Source organism: Cotesia typhae, unplaced genomic scaffold, assembly GCF_013202065.1.
Source record: "Cotesia typhae breed Kobodo isofemale line unplaced genomic scaffold, CoteBio_Ctyphae scaffold_45, whole genome shotgun sequence".
In the NCBI taxonomy this organism is placed as follows: Eukaryota; Metazoa; Arthropoda; class Insecta; order Hymenoptera; family Braconidae; genus Cotesia; species Cotesia typhae.
The window spans coordinates 947,913-968,695 of record NW_027423777.1 but is presented as its reverse complement, the minus strand read 5'-3'; the positions used below and the strand labels follow the sequence as shown (position 1 = coordinate 968,695).

The window sequence follows — 20,783 nt, the reverse complement described above, 5'->3', positions numbered from 1 at the left end:
TTTAAATAGCTCAGAAAAAATTTTGAGTAAAGTTACATTCACTTAATTTAATGAAAATTTCTTGGTATGAAAGTTTTTCTGCTTAATTTAACACAATAAATTCTTTATTATAATGACCGCTTGTATTTTTTATCAACTTTGATTTATTTGTTTTATTTTTTATCAATTTCTGCTTATAATTTATTTTTAATATTATTTATTTGTAACTAAAAGCAATTTGAAGGCAACTTGAACTGTCAATTGACAGGCAATATTTTCTTTTTAGGGTAGAATATATGCATTTTAAACTTGCAGTAATTGGTACAAATGCATACAAATAGAGGAGCTTCTATTACTGCGGATTATTGAAAACATTCGCAGTAATACAAGCATGTTCATTTTTTTGGTACCAATTACTGCGTCCTTAAATAAATAATATTAATTAAACAAAATTCAATTTTTAATGCATAACTGATATTAAAAAAGGGTTATCTTACTTTTATATGCAAAGAATTTTTAATTTGAACCATTTTATGTAAAGAAAAAGATTTTTTAGTAGCACTTCTTTTCGTACAGAAACTCACAAAAAGCTAAAGTTTACTACCTGTTAGCCAATTAATTTTAATTTATTAATAACAAATTGAATAATTGTTGTAGGTGTAAAACTACTATGCAAATATTTTCTTGAAGATTTCAATTAGAAGAAACAATTTTTTTTAATTCAAAAAACTTAATTACGATTTATTTATAATTGAAATAAAATAATCCGCAGTAATACTTACATTCGTAGTAATACCCACACTTACCCTATTTAATAAATTCGTTAAAAAACTAAAAATTATAATATTTTTAAATACTTTCTCATAAAATATTTGTAAAAAATTGAAAAATATAACATAAAAAAAAAATAAAGCGAAAACTAGATTTTTATCGATAGTTTGTGTGATAAAAGAATTAAAATTTGAGCGGGAAAATATTTGAAAACTCCTTACTTACAAATCTCGCATCAAGGTGGCGGCAGCGTACACTCTGTTTACGAAGTCATCTGTTAAAAAAACTCGTTCGATAGTGGTTCATAATAAATGTAAAATAATTAATATAATAATTCAATGATTAAGTCTTCACTCTAAATACAAAAATATTAACCATCGATAACAAATTACACATGGATTACTGAACAATAAAACACAAAAGTTCAAGATATAATTTATCTTTAACGCTAAAAAAGTGAATGCCTTTCACAAAGTTGACGCTATTTTATTAAGATGTCATATAAGACTATAAACTTATTTATTTTTTAATTATACATAACTCGTAATAATAAAAATGGCATTATTAGCAATAAGTTTGTTTGTTATTAAATGAACGATAAATTATTAAATTATGCCTCGCAAAGAAAAAACGTAAGTAATAATACTAACCTATCATTTTATTTTTATTTTTTATCATTCATTATCACTGATTTACTTGTTTATTATGTAATTATTTTAATACTTTTTTTAAATTCTAGGTGATTGACAACTGTTGGAAAATATTTTTTTTTAATTTTACTGTTTGGTATTTTATGACATTGAAAATAATGGATATTATATATATTTTTATTATTGGTGAACGGAAAAATCATGTTTTTTATTATTATTATTATTATTATTATTATTATTATTATTATTATTATTATATTATATTATTACTATTATTAGTAATAATATAGAAAATTATTATTATATTATTACAGATTCATGCAAAAATTGTATGACATTAAATTTAGATGAAAATTAACTTAGCAGATAGTTGATAATTTTAAGAATTTTTGGAACAATTAAATTATAGCAAAAAAAAATTTATAAAAAAAATTGACATTTAGAAATTAAAAAAAACTACAAATTCAATTTTTTAAAAATAACTTTTTGGAGCAAATTTTTTTGTAAAAAAAATTTTTTAAATTATCAAGTGACAGCTAACTTTAATGTCATTAAATTTAACTGTCACTTCACAATTTTTTAAAATTTTCTTTTATAAATAAATTATTGCTAAAAAAAAATTATTGAAAAAATAGACTTGTAGAAATTTTGATAAATTAAAAATGCAATTTTTTAAAAATCATTTTTTAGAACAAATTTTTTTGTTAAAGAAAATTGAAAAATTTTTAAAATTGACCAATAACTTCAGTATTATCACTTGTTTACTTAAAAAATTATATCAAAATTTAAGGAATTTACATTTTTTCAAATTAATTTTTCCTTAACATTTAATTTTTTTTTTGTAGTGAAAATTTTTATAAAAATTTATAATACTGAAGTTAGCGGTCAGCTGTCAATTTAAAAATTTTTTTAACAAATTAATTACAATAAAAAAATGCTTCTAAAAATTTTCACTTGTAATTTTTTATTAACTTTCACATGTGAAAATTCTTAATTAATTTTTTTTTTTTTAATAGTTTAATTGCTATAAAATTCTAAAAAAATTTTTAATATTTGTCAACTACAGTGTTATTATAATTTTTGAATATCTACATCATAAATAAAAAATTAGTCGATTGATTTGTTTTTATATCTATAAATCAAATATTTATCAATTTTTGTCTTTTTTTAAATTACTAAATTATTAATGATAAAAAAATGTTACAGAAATGCTAAAACATGGGAACGCGACAGAAGAAATCGTATGAATTTGTACTTCAAAACACTAGGAGATCTATTGCCGCCAAGTCAAGATGGAAAAAATCGCAACAAGGTCGATATATTAATTCAGGCGTCAAAATACATAAAAGACTTGACAAATCGTACAGAAGAATTGTTTAATACTAATGCAGTAGATGCTCACAAGGAGGAATTGATTCGCTTGAAAAAATTAGTCACACAACTTTATTCGCGTACACAATTATTATCAGCGTTATTGAAAGATGCTGGTATAACTGTTCCGGCAGAACCCGCATTGGAAAAAATTTCTCCACTGAAATGGTCTAATAAAATAAACGTCGAGGATGCTGAAAAATACTTAGATCGATTTAAAGAACGTGAGCATTGAGTTTTTAATAAACTTATCTCTTGTATTATTTTTTAATTCATTTTTTAATTTTTTAGGAAAGAAACCTGAGAAGCGGAGAAATTCAACTGGTTTAAAAATACCTTTGAATAAGAAAATTAAGGCTGGTGTAATCGATGTATCCCCGAATAAAAATAATAATAACAATAATAGTAAAGATATTTCGGAAATAATAGGTCCCGTTGAAGATCAAGAGAATCATGTTGGGAGCAATATTGATGATAAAAATACAGAAGATAAAAATAATGAATCGACGACTAAAATTTCAGATCTACGGAATAACTCTGATCCAGGTATAAAAAATTTATACAAATTGAATAAATTTTACAATTTACTTTTAGAAGACGAATCGTATATTTAATAATTAAATAATTTCAAGACATAAGTATGAATCTAGATCATTTTGATTTTTTAAGTGACTAGAATACTGAACATAAATTTAGTATCATACTGATGAAAAGATTTTTATGAAATTTATTTATAATCTATATTATTGAGAGAATAAGCAAAATATTGTGCTCTACCTCTAGATACATAATTAAAAAATGACTCTATCTTGTGAACTATTGACATTTTTAAAGATATAAGCTCATCCTGATGTTACACTCATCAAGAGTTTTCATTTGAGTACCCACATGCATTTTTGATATATTTTTCATATATACATATATATATATAATTATATGAAAAATTGATGTGAGTACTTAAATGAAAGGTCTCGACGAATGTTATATCGAGGTGGACTTATATCTTTAAAAATGTCAATAGTTCACAAGATACAAAGTCATTTCTTAATTATTGATATTTTTAAAGATCTAAGCTCATCCTGATGTTACACTCATCAAGTAAAGAGCTTTCATTAAAGTACCCACATCAATTTTTCATATATTTATATATATTATATATATTAGGGTGGGTCAAAAAAATCGAAGAATTTATTTTTGATTTTATACTCTGAAAAATAGGTTCGTAGACACCTAAAAAGAATTCTCTCCAAGTATAAGCTCTTAATTATAACGGGAAGGTCCTCCGCTTTGCGGGTTTCTATTTTTTTCGAATAATCAGATAAAAAAATTTATATCTCGCTTCCAACTGCTTGGAAAAATATTCCGTGGCATAGATTTTGTGAGAAATTGAATGCTTTACAAAAAAGGTCTCTTATGACTTTTTCAAAAACTCAACCGATTAAAAGATATTCATAGTTGAAGTTTGGCTATTTTAAGGAAAATATTCGTTTTTATTATGAATTTTATAAGTCGATGAAAAAAATTATTTCGGATTGCGGAACTCATGATTTTGTAGGAAATTTACTGCTCTACAAAAATGGTCTCTTATGATTTTTGATTAAGTGAAGCCGTTACGAGATATTCATCGTCAAACATTAACGAATATCAATATTTCCAGTTTTTGATCAATAATTCGATAAATTTTAATTTAAACTATGAGTTTCAGGAAAATTTACATAAATTTGAGTTTCGATCGATAAAGAAATGTTATAATAAGTTAGATAAAGAATTATTGGAATTATCATTGATTTTCCTTGGAGAAATGCCTCAAGAAAAGATTTCTTTCAAACGTCCTGGTGCTGTTCATCATGCTAGATGGATGGCTAAGGCCATTTATAGTTTAAAAATGTATCTATTCAGAGATGAATTCAAACTCTCTCAGAAAGAATTGCATGGTCTTCGTCATTTCTGTATTTTTATAGTCACATTGTATTTAAAAGCTTGGTTTTCATCAACTTCTGCAACAACTGCTGCTTATCATGACTTGCAGTTTATGAAAAATTTATTGGAGTACAAACATATCAATCCTTTGATTTCTTCAGCTACGTGTGAAAAAATGATTTCGCACTTATGGTATTTGAGCGATGAACTTGCCATTTTATCACTGTTTGACGATGGCGTTCCATTAGAAGTAAAAAAGTATTGTTGAAGCTGTTAATACTCGTGAAGGTACAGATTCTAAAGCTAAAAGATTTGTAATTGCTAAAAAAGATTTGAATTCATTGGCGCAGAGAACTCTGAGTGACTTTGTGTCTAAAAAGTCATTAAATCTTTTCAAAATCTTCGATCTACCGTATGACTTTCTTGATGTCGATGTTGAATTATGGCCTACTAATGAGAGTTATCTCGAAAATAAAGAATACTTTCAACAACTAAAAGTTGTCAATGATTCAGCAGAGCGAGCTGTTGCATTAGTTAGTGAATATAATCAATGCTTGACAAAAATGAAGAACAATTCCAGTACTTATTGCAAGTTGTCAAAGAACATCAAAAACATTCCCAAATTGTAATAAAAGAAATTATTTATAGTAATAGCGTACTGTTATGTTAAAAATATAGACAATTATATTGCAATTGATAATTCAATAAAAAATTTATCTATAAAAAGTTAAATACTGGTTGTTTCTCACTTGATTCAATACTTTTCATATTAAATTTGACAAAGAAATATGTCATTCACTTCAAATTAAACTAATCATTGGCTATATGTCGAAAAAAATGCTCTAATTTCTTGTTTTAATGCAATCAAACAAGCTCAAGACTGAAAACAATATTAAAAAATTGTTTATAACATTTCTTTATCGATCGAAACTCAAATTTATCTAAATTTTCCTGAAACTCATAGTTTAAATTAAAATTTATCGAATTATTGATCAAAAACTGGAAATATTGATATTCGTTAATGTTTGACGATGAATATCTCGTAACGGCTTCACTTAATCAAAAAATCATAAGAGACCATTTTTGTAGAGCAGTAAATTTCCTACAAAATCATGAGTTCCGCAATCCGAAATAATTTTTTTTCATCGACTTATAAAATTCATAATAAAAACGAATATTTTCCTTAAAATAGCCAAACTTCAACTATGAATATCTTTTAATCGGTTGAGTTTTTGAAAAAGTCATAAGAGACCTTTTTTGTAAAGCATTCAATTTCTCACAAAATCTATGCCACGGAATATTTTTCCAAGCAGTTGGAAGCGAGATATAAATTTTTTTATCTGATTATTCGAAAAAAATAGAAACCCGCAAAGCGGAGGACCTTCCCGTTATAATTAAGAGCTTATACTTGGAGAGAATTCTTTTTAGGTGTCTACGAACCTATTTTTCAGAGTATAAAGTCAAAAATAAATTATTCGATTTTTTTGACCCACCCTAATATATATGTATATATGAAAAATATGTCAAAATGCATGAGGATACTCAAATGAAAGCTCTTGATAAGTGTAACATCGAGGTGAGTTTATATCTTTAAAAATGTTATTAATTAAAAAAAATACAGTGCAATTTAACAAAAGTTATTATTTAAAATAGCAAAATTTTATTTATTTATAGTTCACAATTTACGGCAGTCTCATAGTGACTGCAAGGTTGCTAGTATTATTTATAGAAAAAAATATTAATTTATCAAGTAAAATATTTTTTAATTAGATGACATGGAATATGAAATATAAAACATTAGATTTTAATAGATTTATTCATTACAAAAAAAAAATTTACTTGAATCAAGTAAATAATTTTGGAGAATTTCATTTTCTTAATTTAAGTAGAAAAATTCTTCAACTATGAAATTTTTCTTGGTTGAAGTAAATTTTACTTGATTCAATAATTTTTGGTCTTGATTCAAGACAATGAAACTCTTCAACATTATTTTCTTAGTTTAAGAATTTTTCTTTTGATTCGTTAATTTTCTTTTCTGTGTACAACTATTTGCTTGAATTCATAAATTTCTTTTCAAAAATTTAAATAATTTTTTTTTTAATATTACTCCACAGTACAAATCAAAAAAAAATAAAATAGAATTATAAAAAGAAAAAGTTAATTCTTTATCAATTTTTCTATTAACCAAAAAGTCAATTTCAAAAACGATTCAATCATAGAATTTTTATATTTTTAATTTTGAAATATTTTATACTTTTTAATCAGATTTACAATTTATTCTAATATAATTTATTAATATTAGCAACTATTTTTTTAATTGATAAAAAAATGCTCAATGTTCAAATTATAGATTCCAGTGAACCAGCAATAGAATCACCAGCTGGTCCCAAGTCGAGTACTGGAATCCGAAAACTAGAATCACGCAAAAAGTTAAAAAGAAAAACCTCAATCTCTAAGGATAATCAATCGAAAAAATCGCCGAAAACAGCCCGAAAATCACCAGGATCGAAATCATCATCAATAGCATTATCATCAACATCGACGTCTCAAAATTCATCAATAACAAATTTAGTGTCAGGAACATTAATACTATCCAACGGAAAATTGATGCCACTTATAACACCGCTGACATCAACAAATATTCTTGTAAATGCAAATACGTCTAATCAACAGCCATCAAACCAACAACAACCACAGTTAATTATCAGTAGCAACCAAACACCAACAAGTCCAATGATTTTTATGCAATCAGTTGACTGCAATAATATTAAAAATGTATCCGTCCAAAATCAAAATGTCATCAACGCCGTACAAAAAGTAACATTGAATACTATCCCAAGTATACGAACCAACGTAGCGATTAACTCTCACGACTGGGTGTCAAATGTTAAGACAATTATTGAAGCGACTAAAATTGGTGGACGCAAAGGTATCCTGCCAAAAGGTAAAGAAATAACTAAAACTACTATGGCTTACAAAGTTCCTATTCCCGTGGTTCGTCGTGATATTAAAACAACTTCTGGCAAGTCTGCCTCGGACCTTAAAAGTGGAAGCAAAAATAAAAAATCAAAAGGAGCTAAAAGTAAGAAAACTGATAAAGCTAAGAGTTCGCCCAAGTCAACGAAAGAAAAATCAACTGATGTTCCAAGTAAAGAAGATAAATTATCGATTGACAACAAAGTGAGTACAAGTACGGAAATTAAAAAATTACCGGAAACTTGTGAGTCAATTGGTAGTCTGCGTAATGTTATCGAGAAAATTGGTGAAAATATTGGCGAAGTTAGTCGTGGAAATTCAAAGATTAATGAGCCTGGAAATTCAAGTGTGAGTGTAAATGAAAATGAAGCTTCTAGAGTAGAAGGTTTGAATGCAGAAACAACTGAAGCGAACGATTCGGGTGATAAAAATGTAATAAAAACATTTAATTTAACACCAGAAATAGATTGTGTAAATAAAAATCAATCTACTGAAAAAGTATCTTCAGTTGTAGTGGAATCAACGTCAGCTGTTGAATTAACAACAGAGTCACTGACAATTGAGAAAGTAATTGAAGCGGACATTAACAAAGCAACAAAAGTTAAAGAAGTATGTGATTTAAATACGAGATTTAATTTGCTAAACGAATCATCAGACAATTCAACAATAGATTCAACGAAGATAATATTGAACCTAGATACGAATACAACAACGACAATGAAGCCTGAAACAGCCAATAAAGCATCTTCTTCAGCGAGTGCTATTACTGATTCCGTAACTGCTCCTACGACGGAAATAAAAGAAGACAAATTGATAAAAGAACCTAAAACGCTTTACAGCAATGACAATAGTTTTGTTCCGATAAGTAATCGCGACTTGCATTCAGACTTATCCAACGATTTGTTCGCTTCACTTCAAGTGCCCTCAAATTCTCATAACCCGGAATCGATATCGCCAACCGCAGCTTTCTTGATGGCTTTCCCATTGGTATCTTCTCTGAACGGTAAGACTGAGGTACTTGAAGAAGATATGAAAGAAGATTTGAAGTACCACAGCCAAACTCCACCGATGCTCCTGCAAATTGGCACGATAGAACCCAATAGTTTCAAAGTTAAAGCCGATGATGTTAAGAATAGTGATAATAAAACTCAGAAACATGGAGAAGAAGCTAAGTCTGAGGATAATTGTTCTAAATCATTGCCGAAAATAGTTAATAGCGAAACTTTTAAGGATAAGTTGTATCGTATTGTTCCTTATTCGAAACCTGTGGCTACCAGTGTCAGTAGTTTGACTAACTCGTCAGGAACTTCAGTTAGTTCGACTGCTGTTGTCACTGGTGTAGCTTCAAATCTCAATTCAAGAACAAATTTAACTAACTGTGATATTGATAGTAATAAAAAAATTAACGAGAAATCTAACACTGGGTCGTCGAAATTTGACAATAATGTTAGCAATAGTTCTAATAATGATAATAATAATAATACTTCTACTACTACTACTGCTACTGCTACTACAACTACTACTACTAGTAATAATAATAATAATAATAATAATAATAATAATAATAATAATAATAATAATAATAATAATAATAATAATAATAATAATAATAATAATAATAATAATAATAATAATAATAATAATGATAGGAATGCTAATAATTTGATTATCAATTCAACAATTGATAATACAAAATTACCAAAATACAATAATCCAACACGTTATCAAACAACATTATTAAATGATTATACATCAAACTACACAAATTTCATCAGCACCAATACGGAAGATAATCAACAAATGCTTCCAATAGATAACTCACGAGTTTATACTACCAATAATGATAGCATCAACGTACCTTATCAATATTCTTCCCAAGATCAACGCGTTTACGTTGAAAATCACGAGTCTTCAAACTATGCTGCTCAAAAAGAAACCGTGTTTCATGACCAGTTGACACGCTCCTACACTGCTAATTTGAATAAAAATTCAAATTCAACTGTTACTGATTATCAGAATTATCTGATCAATAAAGAGTCACGAAATGAATTACCAACTCAGAACCAAGGTCAAACTTTGGATCCTAATTATATTAGCCCGAACAAACAAACTCCAACGAAAACTGACTCTGTTAAAATTCCTCCACAGTTTGGACTTTCGGGGGATAAAATTTCAACAGAACATTTTGGCGCTTCAACTTTGAAAATTTCTGAAAGTGAACACTATGATAAAATAACGGAAAATTACAGCGGACATTACATTCCTTATACGCGGGACGATAAGAAGATTTTTGATGATAATTTACATAATAATAATAATAATAGTAATAACAATAAATGTCATGGGCAAATTTCTACCCTGCTTCATTATTCGCATCAGGTGCCACCGCAAATGCAACAAAAGCAGCCTCAGCAATGTGTTGCAAATAATGTTAAATCTTCAGCACAAAATTCATCAAACTTTAGTGTCCTTTCTTGGACAACTATTTCACCGAATAACAGCAATAATAATACAAATACTAGTTCTACTACTACTACTACTAATAATAATAATAATAATAATAATAATAATAATAATAATAATAATAATAATAATAATAATAATAATAATAATAATAATAATAATAATAATAATAATAATACGAATAATAACAGCAATAGTGGAAACAATACTGCTGTTAATAACAACAGTACTAACGGCAATAATTCTAATAATAAGTCAACAAAAAATAAAAATACTTCCAACAATTTGGTAAGATTTGAAAACCCTGAGCAAAATACGAATGAGAATAAAACGATTTGCGAGAATTTCAACTACTCTTCATTGCACAAAAATCCGAGCTTTAACAATGCTTTAGGACAATCATTTTCTACTGACTTATCTTTGACCGGAGTGGAGAAGAAAACTAAATTAACAACTCCCACACCAACTGATAAAACAAAATCAGTTGGACCAACAGCACAAAAATCTCGAAATCAAACTCAAAGTTCAATAGATGACTACAGTAGTAACAAAATGAATTCAAAGAAGTTCCCTATGGACACTAACTACACTCAAGAGTTCACATTAGATCAACAGCAACGACACACTACCAAGAGTCATCAAGTTACATCAAAAACGGATAATAAAAGTTACAATACTTATGATACGACAATTAATTTTGATGTTCCTGAGTCTGTAAATTCCTCGAAATGTTCCACAGATATTTATTCCGGGAATATCAAATACCAACCGATTTTACACGACCCGTATGCTTCTAAGCAGCCGCAGCAACAGTCGCAGCCGCAGCAACAGCAGCAGCAACAACAATTGAAGTCAAAGCCAGTGCAGCAACAGCAACAAGCAGTCCGGCCGCCCGTTAACTGGATGATGCCATCAGAAATAAAGCACAACACAAATATGCCTGATATTATCCTCCCCCCGATCGGCAAAGAATTGGAATTCTGTCAGAACAACATCTTCAGCCAGCCTCCGACTTACAATCAGCCGGCAGCGACTTCTACCCAGTTTTACAATAATTATGACGTAGCGGTTAGCGCAGCTAGTTTTCCTAATGTTTCGACTCTTCAAACTGATTCACGGAGACTAACAGACCCTACGACTTACTACCCAGACGATCAACACTTCTCTTGGTCTCCTTCAAAGAACTCCCAGAACACAGACCACTCCCAAGTTATAAAATCCATCGAACAACAACAGCAGCAACATCAGCAGCAGCAAGTGGTTCCATCAACATTACCAACGCTTGTAGGGGATCTAGCTCTTGGAACAGTTGCTGAGAAATCATCCAGTTTCATGTTTGGACAGCGAAATGATGTACCGCAAGCTAAAGCAGTGAAAGAAAAAGATTTCGCGGTTATGAACGAGCAGAATGTCCAGCACCCTGTTCAGGGCGGGTCCTTCTTGTCTGTCAGTCAGTTGGTGGAGCATGAAAAGGCTGAAAAGCATCAGCAGGGTCATTCGCATGGTCATTCACTTCATCAGCAACACCAGCAACAGCCGCAGCGCAAGCATCAGCGGAAAAGTAACACCAGTCCGCGGACAACTGGCAGAAGGCAAATGGAAATGAGGAAGACTGATCAATTGCAGCAGCAACACGATCAGAAAGTTTCTCATGGATTTGCTGGTGGTTCTGACGCTTATCAGCAGCAAAAGTACCAGCAACAGGACGGATTATGGAGAAATCGCAATTGTAAGAGCAATTATACTGCGGAAGCGTTGATTGGTGTCAATACTTCTTCTAGCATTCAAGACAATAATCACCCGGACAAGCAACTTCACGCGATTAAATTCTCTACGGACTACTCCCAGAACAAGTTTCCAAGTGGTTTATCTGCAGACATGGTCATGCCGCCGATAAATTACCTGGCGAATCCAGACGACGGCAATGGTTACGGCCAGGTGATGAATCAGAATTTCAATCATACGTCTTATACTTATTCACCGAATGCAAATATTTATCCACCGACTAATTTCATCGCTGGAATATCCGCTGGGAATACTCCCAGTAGTTACATGATGCCGCTGCATGACAACCCAGCGGATTATCTTGAGGCGAATTCATTCTTGTTGCCTAATGTTACGAGCAATGTTGGTAATCCTCCGAAATCGACGGTAGATATGCCGACCAGTGTTACGGTTTCGACGACCCGAGTCTCGGCTTCAACTACGACTACCAATGGGAAAAATACTCACTACGGTAACGGAGGAAAGCATCATCAAAATTGTGATACCAAGCGGAATTATGCTAGTGTCAGCAAGAAAAGCAAAAAGAAATCGGATCCTATGCACATGGACTTTTCTGTTCCGGGTGTTACTGTCGAGGATTATCCTCACCATCATCATCATCATCACCATCACCATCATCACGGACACTCGAGTACTTTCTTGCCACCGCCACCACCTCCTCCAACTCATACGAATTCACTGTACCAAAATCCTCCCCATGCCATGGGGATGGGACTGACCAGCAATTCTAACAGGAGTAGAAGCATGGGAAGCAATTCTGTGGCTATGACACATCATCCATCGGGAACTAGTCTTACTAATTTTAATTTGAGTACAATATTTCCAGAAATTAATGATAAGGTACTTATTTTTTTTTTTAAATTTAAAATCATCTAATCGATTGAAAATTCCAGAACAAATTTATGATCAATCAAACTTTCAGTTATTCTGTAATTTATTTATTTCGCGAGGTTTCGCGTTTCATCAAGCCTTTATAAAATTCACACGAAAAAAAATTATGTCAAAATTACAGAAATGGTCATTTAAAAATTGCACGGAAGGAACAAGATGACACTGTATATCATCTCAGATTATACTCAGTAATATCTGTTGCGAAAACAAATTTCAGATGATAGCTAGTATCATCGAGATTATATTGAATGGTATCTGGATTATACTCATTGTTATCTTTCATTGGACTCAGCAATATCTCTGATTATACCGCGTAAGATTACACTGGATATTATCCGAGATAGTATCCTGCACGGAGAGAAAATAATAGGTCTTATTCCTATGTAAAATGGTAACCAATGCCATGTTACATAGTAACGGAAATTTTTGTGAGAGCCCTGTGTAAATTTGCTAATAAAAATCTTAGAAATTGTGATAAAAATATGAACAATCACTCAGTCAATGCGGGATTCAATTCTGAAATTAATGTTGTTGTTTTTTTATTTTTTTGATGAAAATTTCAATTTGTTATTTAAAAAAAACATGACCAAAATAAAAAATCTCAGTTTTTGGTAAATAACTCAATAACTATTGGTGACATCAAAAATCGGAAAAAAGATCCTTAAAGAGGAGGAAATTTCTGAAAACGTCTCGACTTCCGGAACTTTAGCTTGAAAAACAATAATTTTTATTTAATGTTGAAAATAGGGTTCTGGGAATAAGTTCTATTCTTTTCTCTCCGTGTGTATAATTTGGATTATACTCAGTAGAATCTTGGATTATACCCAGTGATATCTCTGCCATTTTTTTATAGTGCCCGCGCACTTAGCATTATCATATTTAATATGTATTTTAGATATTAGGATAGTCCAATATTGTTATAAATAATTATTACATATATAGAAAATATTTAATGAGCATTTAAGCACAATTTTTAAGATAATTTGAGGTTCAAAAATTTTTGGTAAATATTTACAAGTGGGGTCAATCATTTTAATTTTTTTTTTGTTGAACAGAATTTCTATTTGATTTTATTGATGTTTTTTTTTAAATACATAAAAAATGAACAATAAAAAAAAAACGTTAATTATTACAATTTTAACAAATTTTCAAAAAAATTTATAAATTTTTTAGAAAATTGTGATATTCAATTATACAGGATACGATCTCAGATTATATCCCGTGTAATCTTACGAGGTATAATCAGAGATATTACTGTGTGAAATAAAAGATTACAATGAGTATAATCCACACATCACTCAGTATAATCTCGATTATACTAGCTATCATCTTAAATTTGTTTCACCTCAGATATCACTAAGTGTAATCTGGCATGATATCCAGGGTAATCTTGTTCTTTCCATGTACATGGTCATTTTACATTATATTTAGAATAAAAAACTAAAATTTACATATATGAATATATTAAATTTACATAGTTAATTTTTACAAAGAAAAATAGTCAAGTTTACATGTATGAATGTGAAAAAATTGCATTGTCAAATAATTTTATTTTTACAAAAAAAAATTGTAAAATTAAATTGAATTGAATTTATTGATTTATGCCAAAGCCTTCGCTGGCCAAATGGCAAAAGAAAAAATATATATTATGTGAATACAATACATATTTAAAGTTTTTTAGTTTTAACAGGATTATTAGAACTTATACATACTTAAACATTATGAAATTATAGTAAAAGTACTATTGCTGAAATAATATTTTTGTAAAAAAACAGTTTGAATGTAAATTATTGCTAATAGTTTGCAACATTCATGAAGTTTATTCTTAAAATTAACTAAAATTTGCTTAAATAACTTAAATTAATTAATTAAAATTTGCAGGAATGGATCTATAAAAATATCATACCCGAAAAAAAATTTTTGATATTAATATGTAAAATTATATAAGAGTTTTGGCCATTTATAATTTTATAGAGTTTTATGTAATGGATTTTCCAATGTAAAATTGATGGTTGAGTTTTGACAGAAGTAAAATTGTAAATTTAATAGATTTTGCTGTAATTTTGATAGGACTTTCTTTCGTGCAAAAACAATTAATATCATAAATGAGAGTAAAGTAACATTACTCTTTACATAATCAATTTTACTAAAATTCTTGTATTTGATTTCAATCAATTATTGTAATCAAATCTTACATTAATCAGCTCACAAATGATCATCTTAACTGAGAGTTTATCCTAAATTAATCCTAAATTTTCTGATGGTTAATCAATTAAATGCTTATAATTAAAAATCTTAATTTTTGATAATTAATTAAATGTTTTCTTCTCATTTTTCAATCCAGTTACCTGGTTATAAGCCACCTAATATTCCACCCGGACTATCACAACCCAGCAATCATTCTACAACGAGTTATCCGCAAAGAATTAATTACTCGTCTAATAATACTCTTAGTCACATACCGCAGGTCAGTATTTTACTTTTAAAGCTTAAATAACAACTATTTCAAATTATTAATTTAGAAAAAATTTTTAAAAAATTAAAACTATTTTTATCATTATGCAGGTCTCTGAAGCAACACAATTTACAAGTGATTTGCCAGCTCCACCGCCAACCTCACTTCATTATAAAACAACTTGACGAATTGTGAATTGAATTAATTAATCATTACTACTATTGTGATTAAAGATTTGTATTATAGTTATAAATTAATATATAAATTAGCTTAACGACTAATAATGCATCTTGTTAAACAGATTATGTGTAAATAAGTTTCGTAATTTAATTTAAAAAAATAAATTTATTATACAAAACGATATTGATCTAGTCAACAGTATCTTGTAAGTAAAATAATGAGTGAGGGCTGCACTACAAAAATGTGAAGCAAGATTTAATACAATTAGATTATTAAAAAGTAAATATTCAAATATTATGAAACTTTTTCAAATTCCATAAATTACATCTTAATAGGTCAATTTGTTGAAATTCAAATTCGACAATAACTTATGCTAACTGCATAAAATAATATATGTTTGATGTTTAAGTATTCATACATATTTCAATTTACACAGAAAGAAAAATTTCTTAACTAGAGAACAAAATTCTTGGCTCAAGAAAATTTTCGAATGCCTGAAAGAAGGCCGGAGTAAAAATTTTTCTTGAGATTCTATTCTTGGTGGGAGTAATTTTTTCTTAATTCAAATTATCATAAATACTTGATACAATAAATTTTTATATTTGATCAAGATTTTTAGATACTTTAAGGAAGTAGCGCTACCTACTTCAGCTTAGAAAAAAATTTTCTCACCTTGAGAAAATTTTTTTCTTGAATATTTGACACTCATTTTATATTATTTTAGCGAGCAATTATACATATTGAATGAAAAAAAAAAAATGATTCAATATTATTTGATCTTCCAATTTGACATGTTAGTCAATAAAAATATTAATGAAAATTTACTATCGAGGTGTTTAATTTTTTGGAGCAAGAGAGAAATTTTCTCAAGGCAAGAAAATTTACTTCTATCGAGAACAAAATTTTTTGGAGTAAGAGGCTAAATTTTTTTAAAACAAGATTTTCTTGACTTAAATAAATTTTCTTGAATCAAGATACGCATTTTTTAAAGCAAAAGAATTAATTTTGTTGGAATAAGTGAAATTTCTTGTGTCAAAAAAAAATTTTTTTTCGCTCAAGAAAATAATTAAGAAGAAAAATATTTTCTTGACTGAAGTGAACTTTTTTTTCTGTGCAGAAATTATCTATAAATCTTACGAGTACTGAAACATTTAATTCATAAAATATCAAATTAGTTTTCAAATTTAAACTAAAATATTTCATGCTTACAAATTTAAAATTTGTACTTACCTTTATTAATATTCAAATGCTCGTTTTATCAATAGACGGTACACAGTTTTGCTTTAACACTTGTTGATTATCAAGTAACTTTTATAAAAATATAACTATATTAATGGTTGAGAAAAATGTAGAAATTTATGTAAGCAACAATTCAAAAATTTTATTGATAAAATTGTATTTTGATAATGTTTTAAGAATTGAAAATTGTTTGAAGTTCAAGCTGATTAAAAAATAACAAATTTAACTTTAAAGATTGAAATTAAAGTCAAGTTGCCAAAGGTTTTAGAAAAAAGATTTAAAAAAAACATCACATTGTACAAATTATATTCAATATTGAATTTTATTCTTTTAATAAATTTTTTCTGTTATTTTTGACTAAAATTAATAATCAAGATTTGTTTAATACCGTGTACCTTTATAACTTTGTTTAAAAAAAAAATTTGTATATGGGTGATTCTCTGTAAGGATGTTTTTTGAAAACTAAAATGAAATAAATTTTGGTTTTTTTGCTATAAATTCGTAAACCACCGAAATAACAATCCCCTGGGCTGTCCCATTACCAAAAGTAAAACTTTAAAATTAAATTTTAAATTATTCGTCCATAATATATAATTTGGTCCATAATGTTTAAAAACTTAATTAGTTAACTAACAATCTTCTTCAATAAAAACTACCGAAAATTAATTTGTTTGATTAAATTCATTAAGCCAAAGTTTGTCCCAGGCGTTTTAAGAACAGTTCCCTGCCAGAAGTTCAAAGCCAAAAAAAAAAATCTAGCGTGTTATTTTACCTTTTGTAAAGTTTATAAGGATCTAACTAGTCTTAAATTAATAACCATAGGGCTGTTAGCGCTTTATCGCCATTTTATTTAGTGTCAAAAACACCGTGTTTGCTGGAAACATGTCACGTTACAGATGCCATCAGGGCGTATAAAAATTGGTTCCATGCGTCTTGATCCCCGGACAAAAAATTCTCAAAGTAAATATCTTCAGACAAAATATCCCTGAAATAAATATCCCCAGACAAAATATCTTAAATAATTAAATTTTTCAATGAAACATTTCGAAATAATAATTAACAACGAATACCACATAATTAATTGTTATCAAAAAATTTATTATCAATAATACAAAAAATATAATATTTCTGAATACTGCAACTGTCAAAATATAAAATAAAATAAGATTTAATCAATTACATTATAGAATATAAATAGTTAATCTTAAAATAACGCATATATGGAATATTACTTATTTAAACGTGATTTTATGTATGTTTATTTAAATAAATACTTCAAAACATAAGCTTGTTGCCGTGTTGTTCCCTTTTAGCATGGTTTTTGTGTGTGTTTATTCGACATTAGACCAACACAAACGCGTATAATCGTGTTGCGCTCTTTCATTATGATTTTTTGTGTATTTATTCGATATTATTAATCTTAAAAAGATTAATGTTTATATATTTAAATACTCTATCGCAGTGATATTAAGCCTCGGGGATATTAATTCTCAGATATATTTTGTCCGGGGATATTTATTTTTGGGATATTTTGTCGGAGGATCAAAACACCTGATATCATCAAAATTATGCGCCCTTATGGCACCCGGTAACCCTAAGGGTATCAGGCTTATTGATCCCTGGACAAAATATCCCCAAAAAAAGTATCCCCGGACAAAATATTCCCGTGAAAAAATATCCCCGACAAGTTATCTTTCGGATTCGTTATAATTTTCGAGAGTTAAAAAAAAGAATTCAAGGGCACAGCATGATTAAAAGCGTATGTATTTGTCTAATATCGAATAAACACACACAAAAACCATGTTAAAAGGGCGCAACACAATTACAATATGGTTTTATTAATAAATTCTGTTTGTTTGGTATCAATTGTTGGGGATATTTTGTCCAGGGATCAATTATCATGGAACCAACCATAAGGGCGTATAATGAAAATTCTGTTTTTTTTTCTAAGTCCAAAAAAAATTTTTTTCTTCAAACAAAAAATTTTCTTGGACTTAAAAAAAAAAAAAACAGAATTTTCATTATACGCCCTTATGGCATCCGAGGTGGGTCCTGGAAGCCATAAGGGCGTAAAAAATTTTTTTTTAGCATTTCTGCACGTTTCGGCCGAAACTACGTCGATTCCCGGAAAAAAAAATTAGGAAAACGGTTGACCCTGAAGGCCATCCCTGCAACTTTCGCTACTTTCGTAATTAATTCGTAGTTAAGCGCTCGAAATTGCACTTATTATGTTTTTGAGCTCTTCGAGCTCAAAAATCTAATTTTCGTGTAGTTTTGAGCTCTCCGAGCTTAAAAGTTTGATAGGAGTTTAATAAATCACTATTTTTTATAATTTTCAAACCGGAGTGAAAACAATAACTTACCGGGAAGTTAAAAATTTTTGTCCGTCCTTATGGATTTTCACCAGGACCTTTTGCCGGTTTATACGGCCTTATAGCATCTGGAACGCGATGTGTCTGGGCCACGAAAAACTCAATTCCCTGGCAACTATTTTTATTTATAATTTATTTATAAAATTGGATCCATAAGTCTTAATATTATTCTAATTAATGTAAATACTGATTGAGAACTTGAAAAGTTGAATGCATTGGAATAGTTTGCTTGATTTTTTTCAATTTGATAAAAAAAAAAACAGTCCCCTGTCATGTAATATGGCAAAAGATACACAAATATCAAAAAAACAAAAATTTAATCGGCTGTGTATTTATTATCATTAAGCTGATAGTTTTGTAGCCCTTGTTAATTTTTTTTCTAATAAAATCAAAAATAATTTGGTCGGACAATTTTGTACAGATTTAAGACATCCTTACAGAGAATTATCCATATGTGACTACGTAAAAACAATTTGTAAATGTTCAGAATTAACGAAAGCATTTTTTTAATCGGTGGAAAAGAGATGTTGATGCGAAAACAAATAAAATTCCGCATATCTAGGAAAACATTAGTACAAATTAATATTATTATATAAAAATGAATATTCAGTGTTTATTCAACGAATTTGAGCGTGTTCAGACATCCCTAAATACACCATACGCTCACTACTAAGCAATATGCTAATTTCAATACAGCGAGACCTTTAAACTTTACAATTTTGACCCAAATGTTAGTAAATCCCTTACAGTTTCGGTAAAGAAGCTTATGAGTCTATTGATCGACCACATCAAACACGAGTTATCAGTCATTTCCATAGCTAGTATTTTCATTAAACTTGTATATGAGAGTTTGAATGTTATCTCAATATTACATATAATAATATGGAACTACCTTAGGAAATGTAGTATTGATAAATTACTAAGCTTGATTTTAATAATTAAGTAACACAGTAATTCCTATGTGAACTAAAGATATACATTTCAAGAGGACATGTTGAGGATGCCTGAAGGGTAACTTGTAAGAACTTCTAATAAGCTGATATATGTAGACATAGTTATTACAGAAACTACTTTCAAGGAATTTTCCGACTTTCCAATATAGATGTTCGTTGCCTAAGGCTATTTTCTGAATATGATAGTTCAGTATATTACATTTCAAGTTAGTTTAGATTCTTCAGGAAGCAATGCTATCTGGCACTTATGTTACCAGAAAATTTGATGCAAATTTCTCGATTCATCAATCGATACAATATTTTTGAAGCGGTACACTAAAAAAAAAATTAGGAAAACGGTTGATCCTGTCGGCCATCTTTGCAACTTTCCACTACTTTCGTAGTTAAGCTTTCAAAATTGCGCTTATTACGTTTTTGAACTCGAAGAGCTCAAAATGATAATTTTCATGTAGTTTTGAGCGCTCCGAGCTCAAAAGTCTGATAGAAGTTTAATAAAACACTATTTTTTGAATTTTCGAACCACAATAACTTTTGAATGAATGAACCGATTTTCACGTGGTTGGCGGCATTCGACGCAGTTTTTCAAATTCTAGGATACATTTTTAAACACAAATTGATAAGACCGGAAGTTTTGGTGTAATTCGAAAAAAACGCTTTTATTCGATTTCTTTCGTCAACAATAACTCACAAACGAGTCAACCGATTTCGACTGGCTTGGTGGTGATGGACGTGGTTTTTCGATGTTAAGAGCTGATTAGTTTTTGGAATTGATCGGTCA

General features: G+C 28.9%; 1 protein-coding gene across 2 annotated transcripts; it reads left to right on the top strand.

Moving 5' to 3' along the window:
* Window positions 1-1,028: 1,028 nt before the first annotated feature.
* On the top strand, window positions 1,029-16,265 carry LOC141536740 (uncharacterized). Of its 2 annotated transcripts, XM_074257454.1 has the most exons (7): window positions 1,029-1,382; window positions 1,490-1,586; window positions 2,607-2,995; window positions 3,063-3,317; window positions 7,042-12,755; window positions 15,151-15,273; window positions 15,372-16,265. In XM_074257454.1, the coding sequence occupies exons 3-7, from the start codon at window positions 2,644-2,646 to the stop codon at window positions 15,444-15,446; spliced, it is 6,519 nt and encodes a 2,172-aa protein (XP_074113555.1). In that variant the 5' UTR covers window positions 1,029-1,382; window positions 1,490-1,586; window positions 2,607-2,643; the 3' UTR covers window positions 15,447-16,265. The 2 variants fall into 2 exon arrangements, with proteins under 2 accessions (XP_074113555.1, XP_074113554.1); XM_074257453.1 differs by lacking the exon at window positions 1,490-1,586.
* Window positions 16,266-20,783: the final 4,518 nt, after the last annotated feature.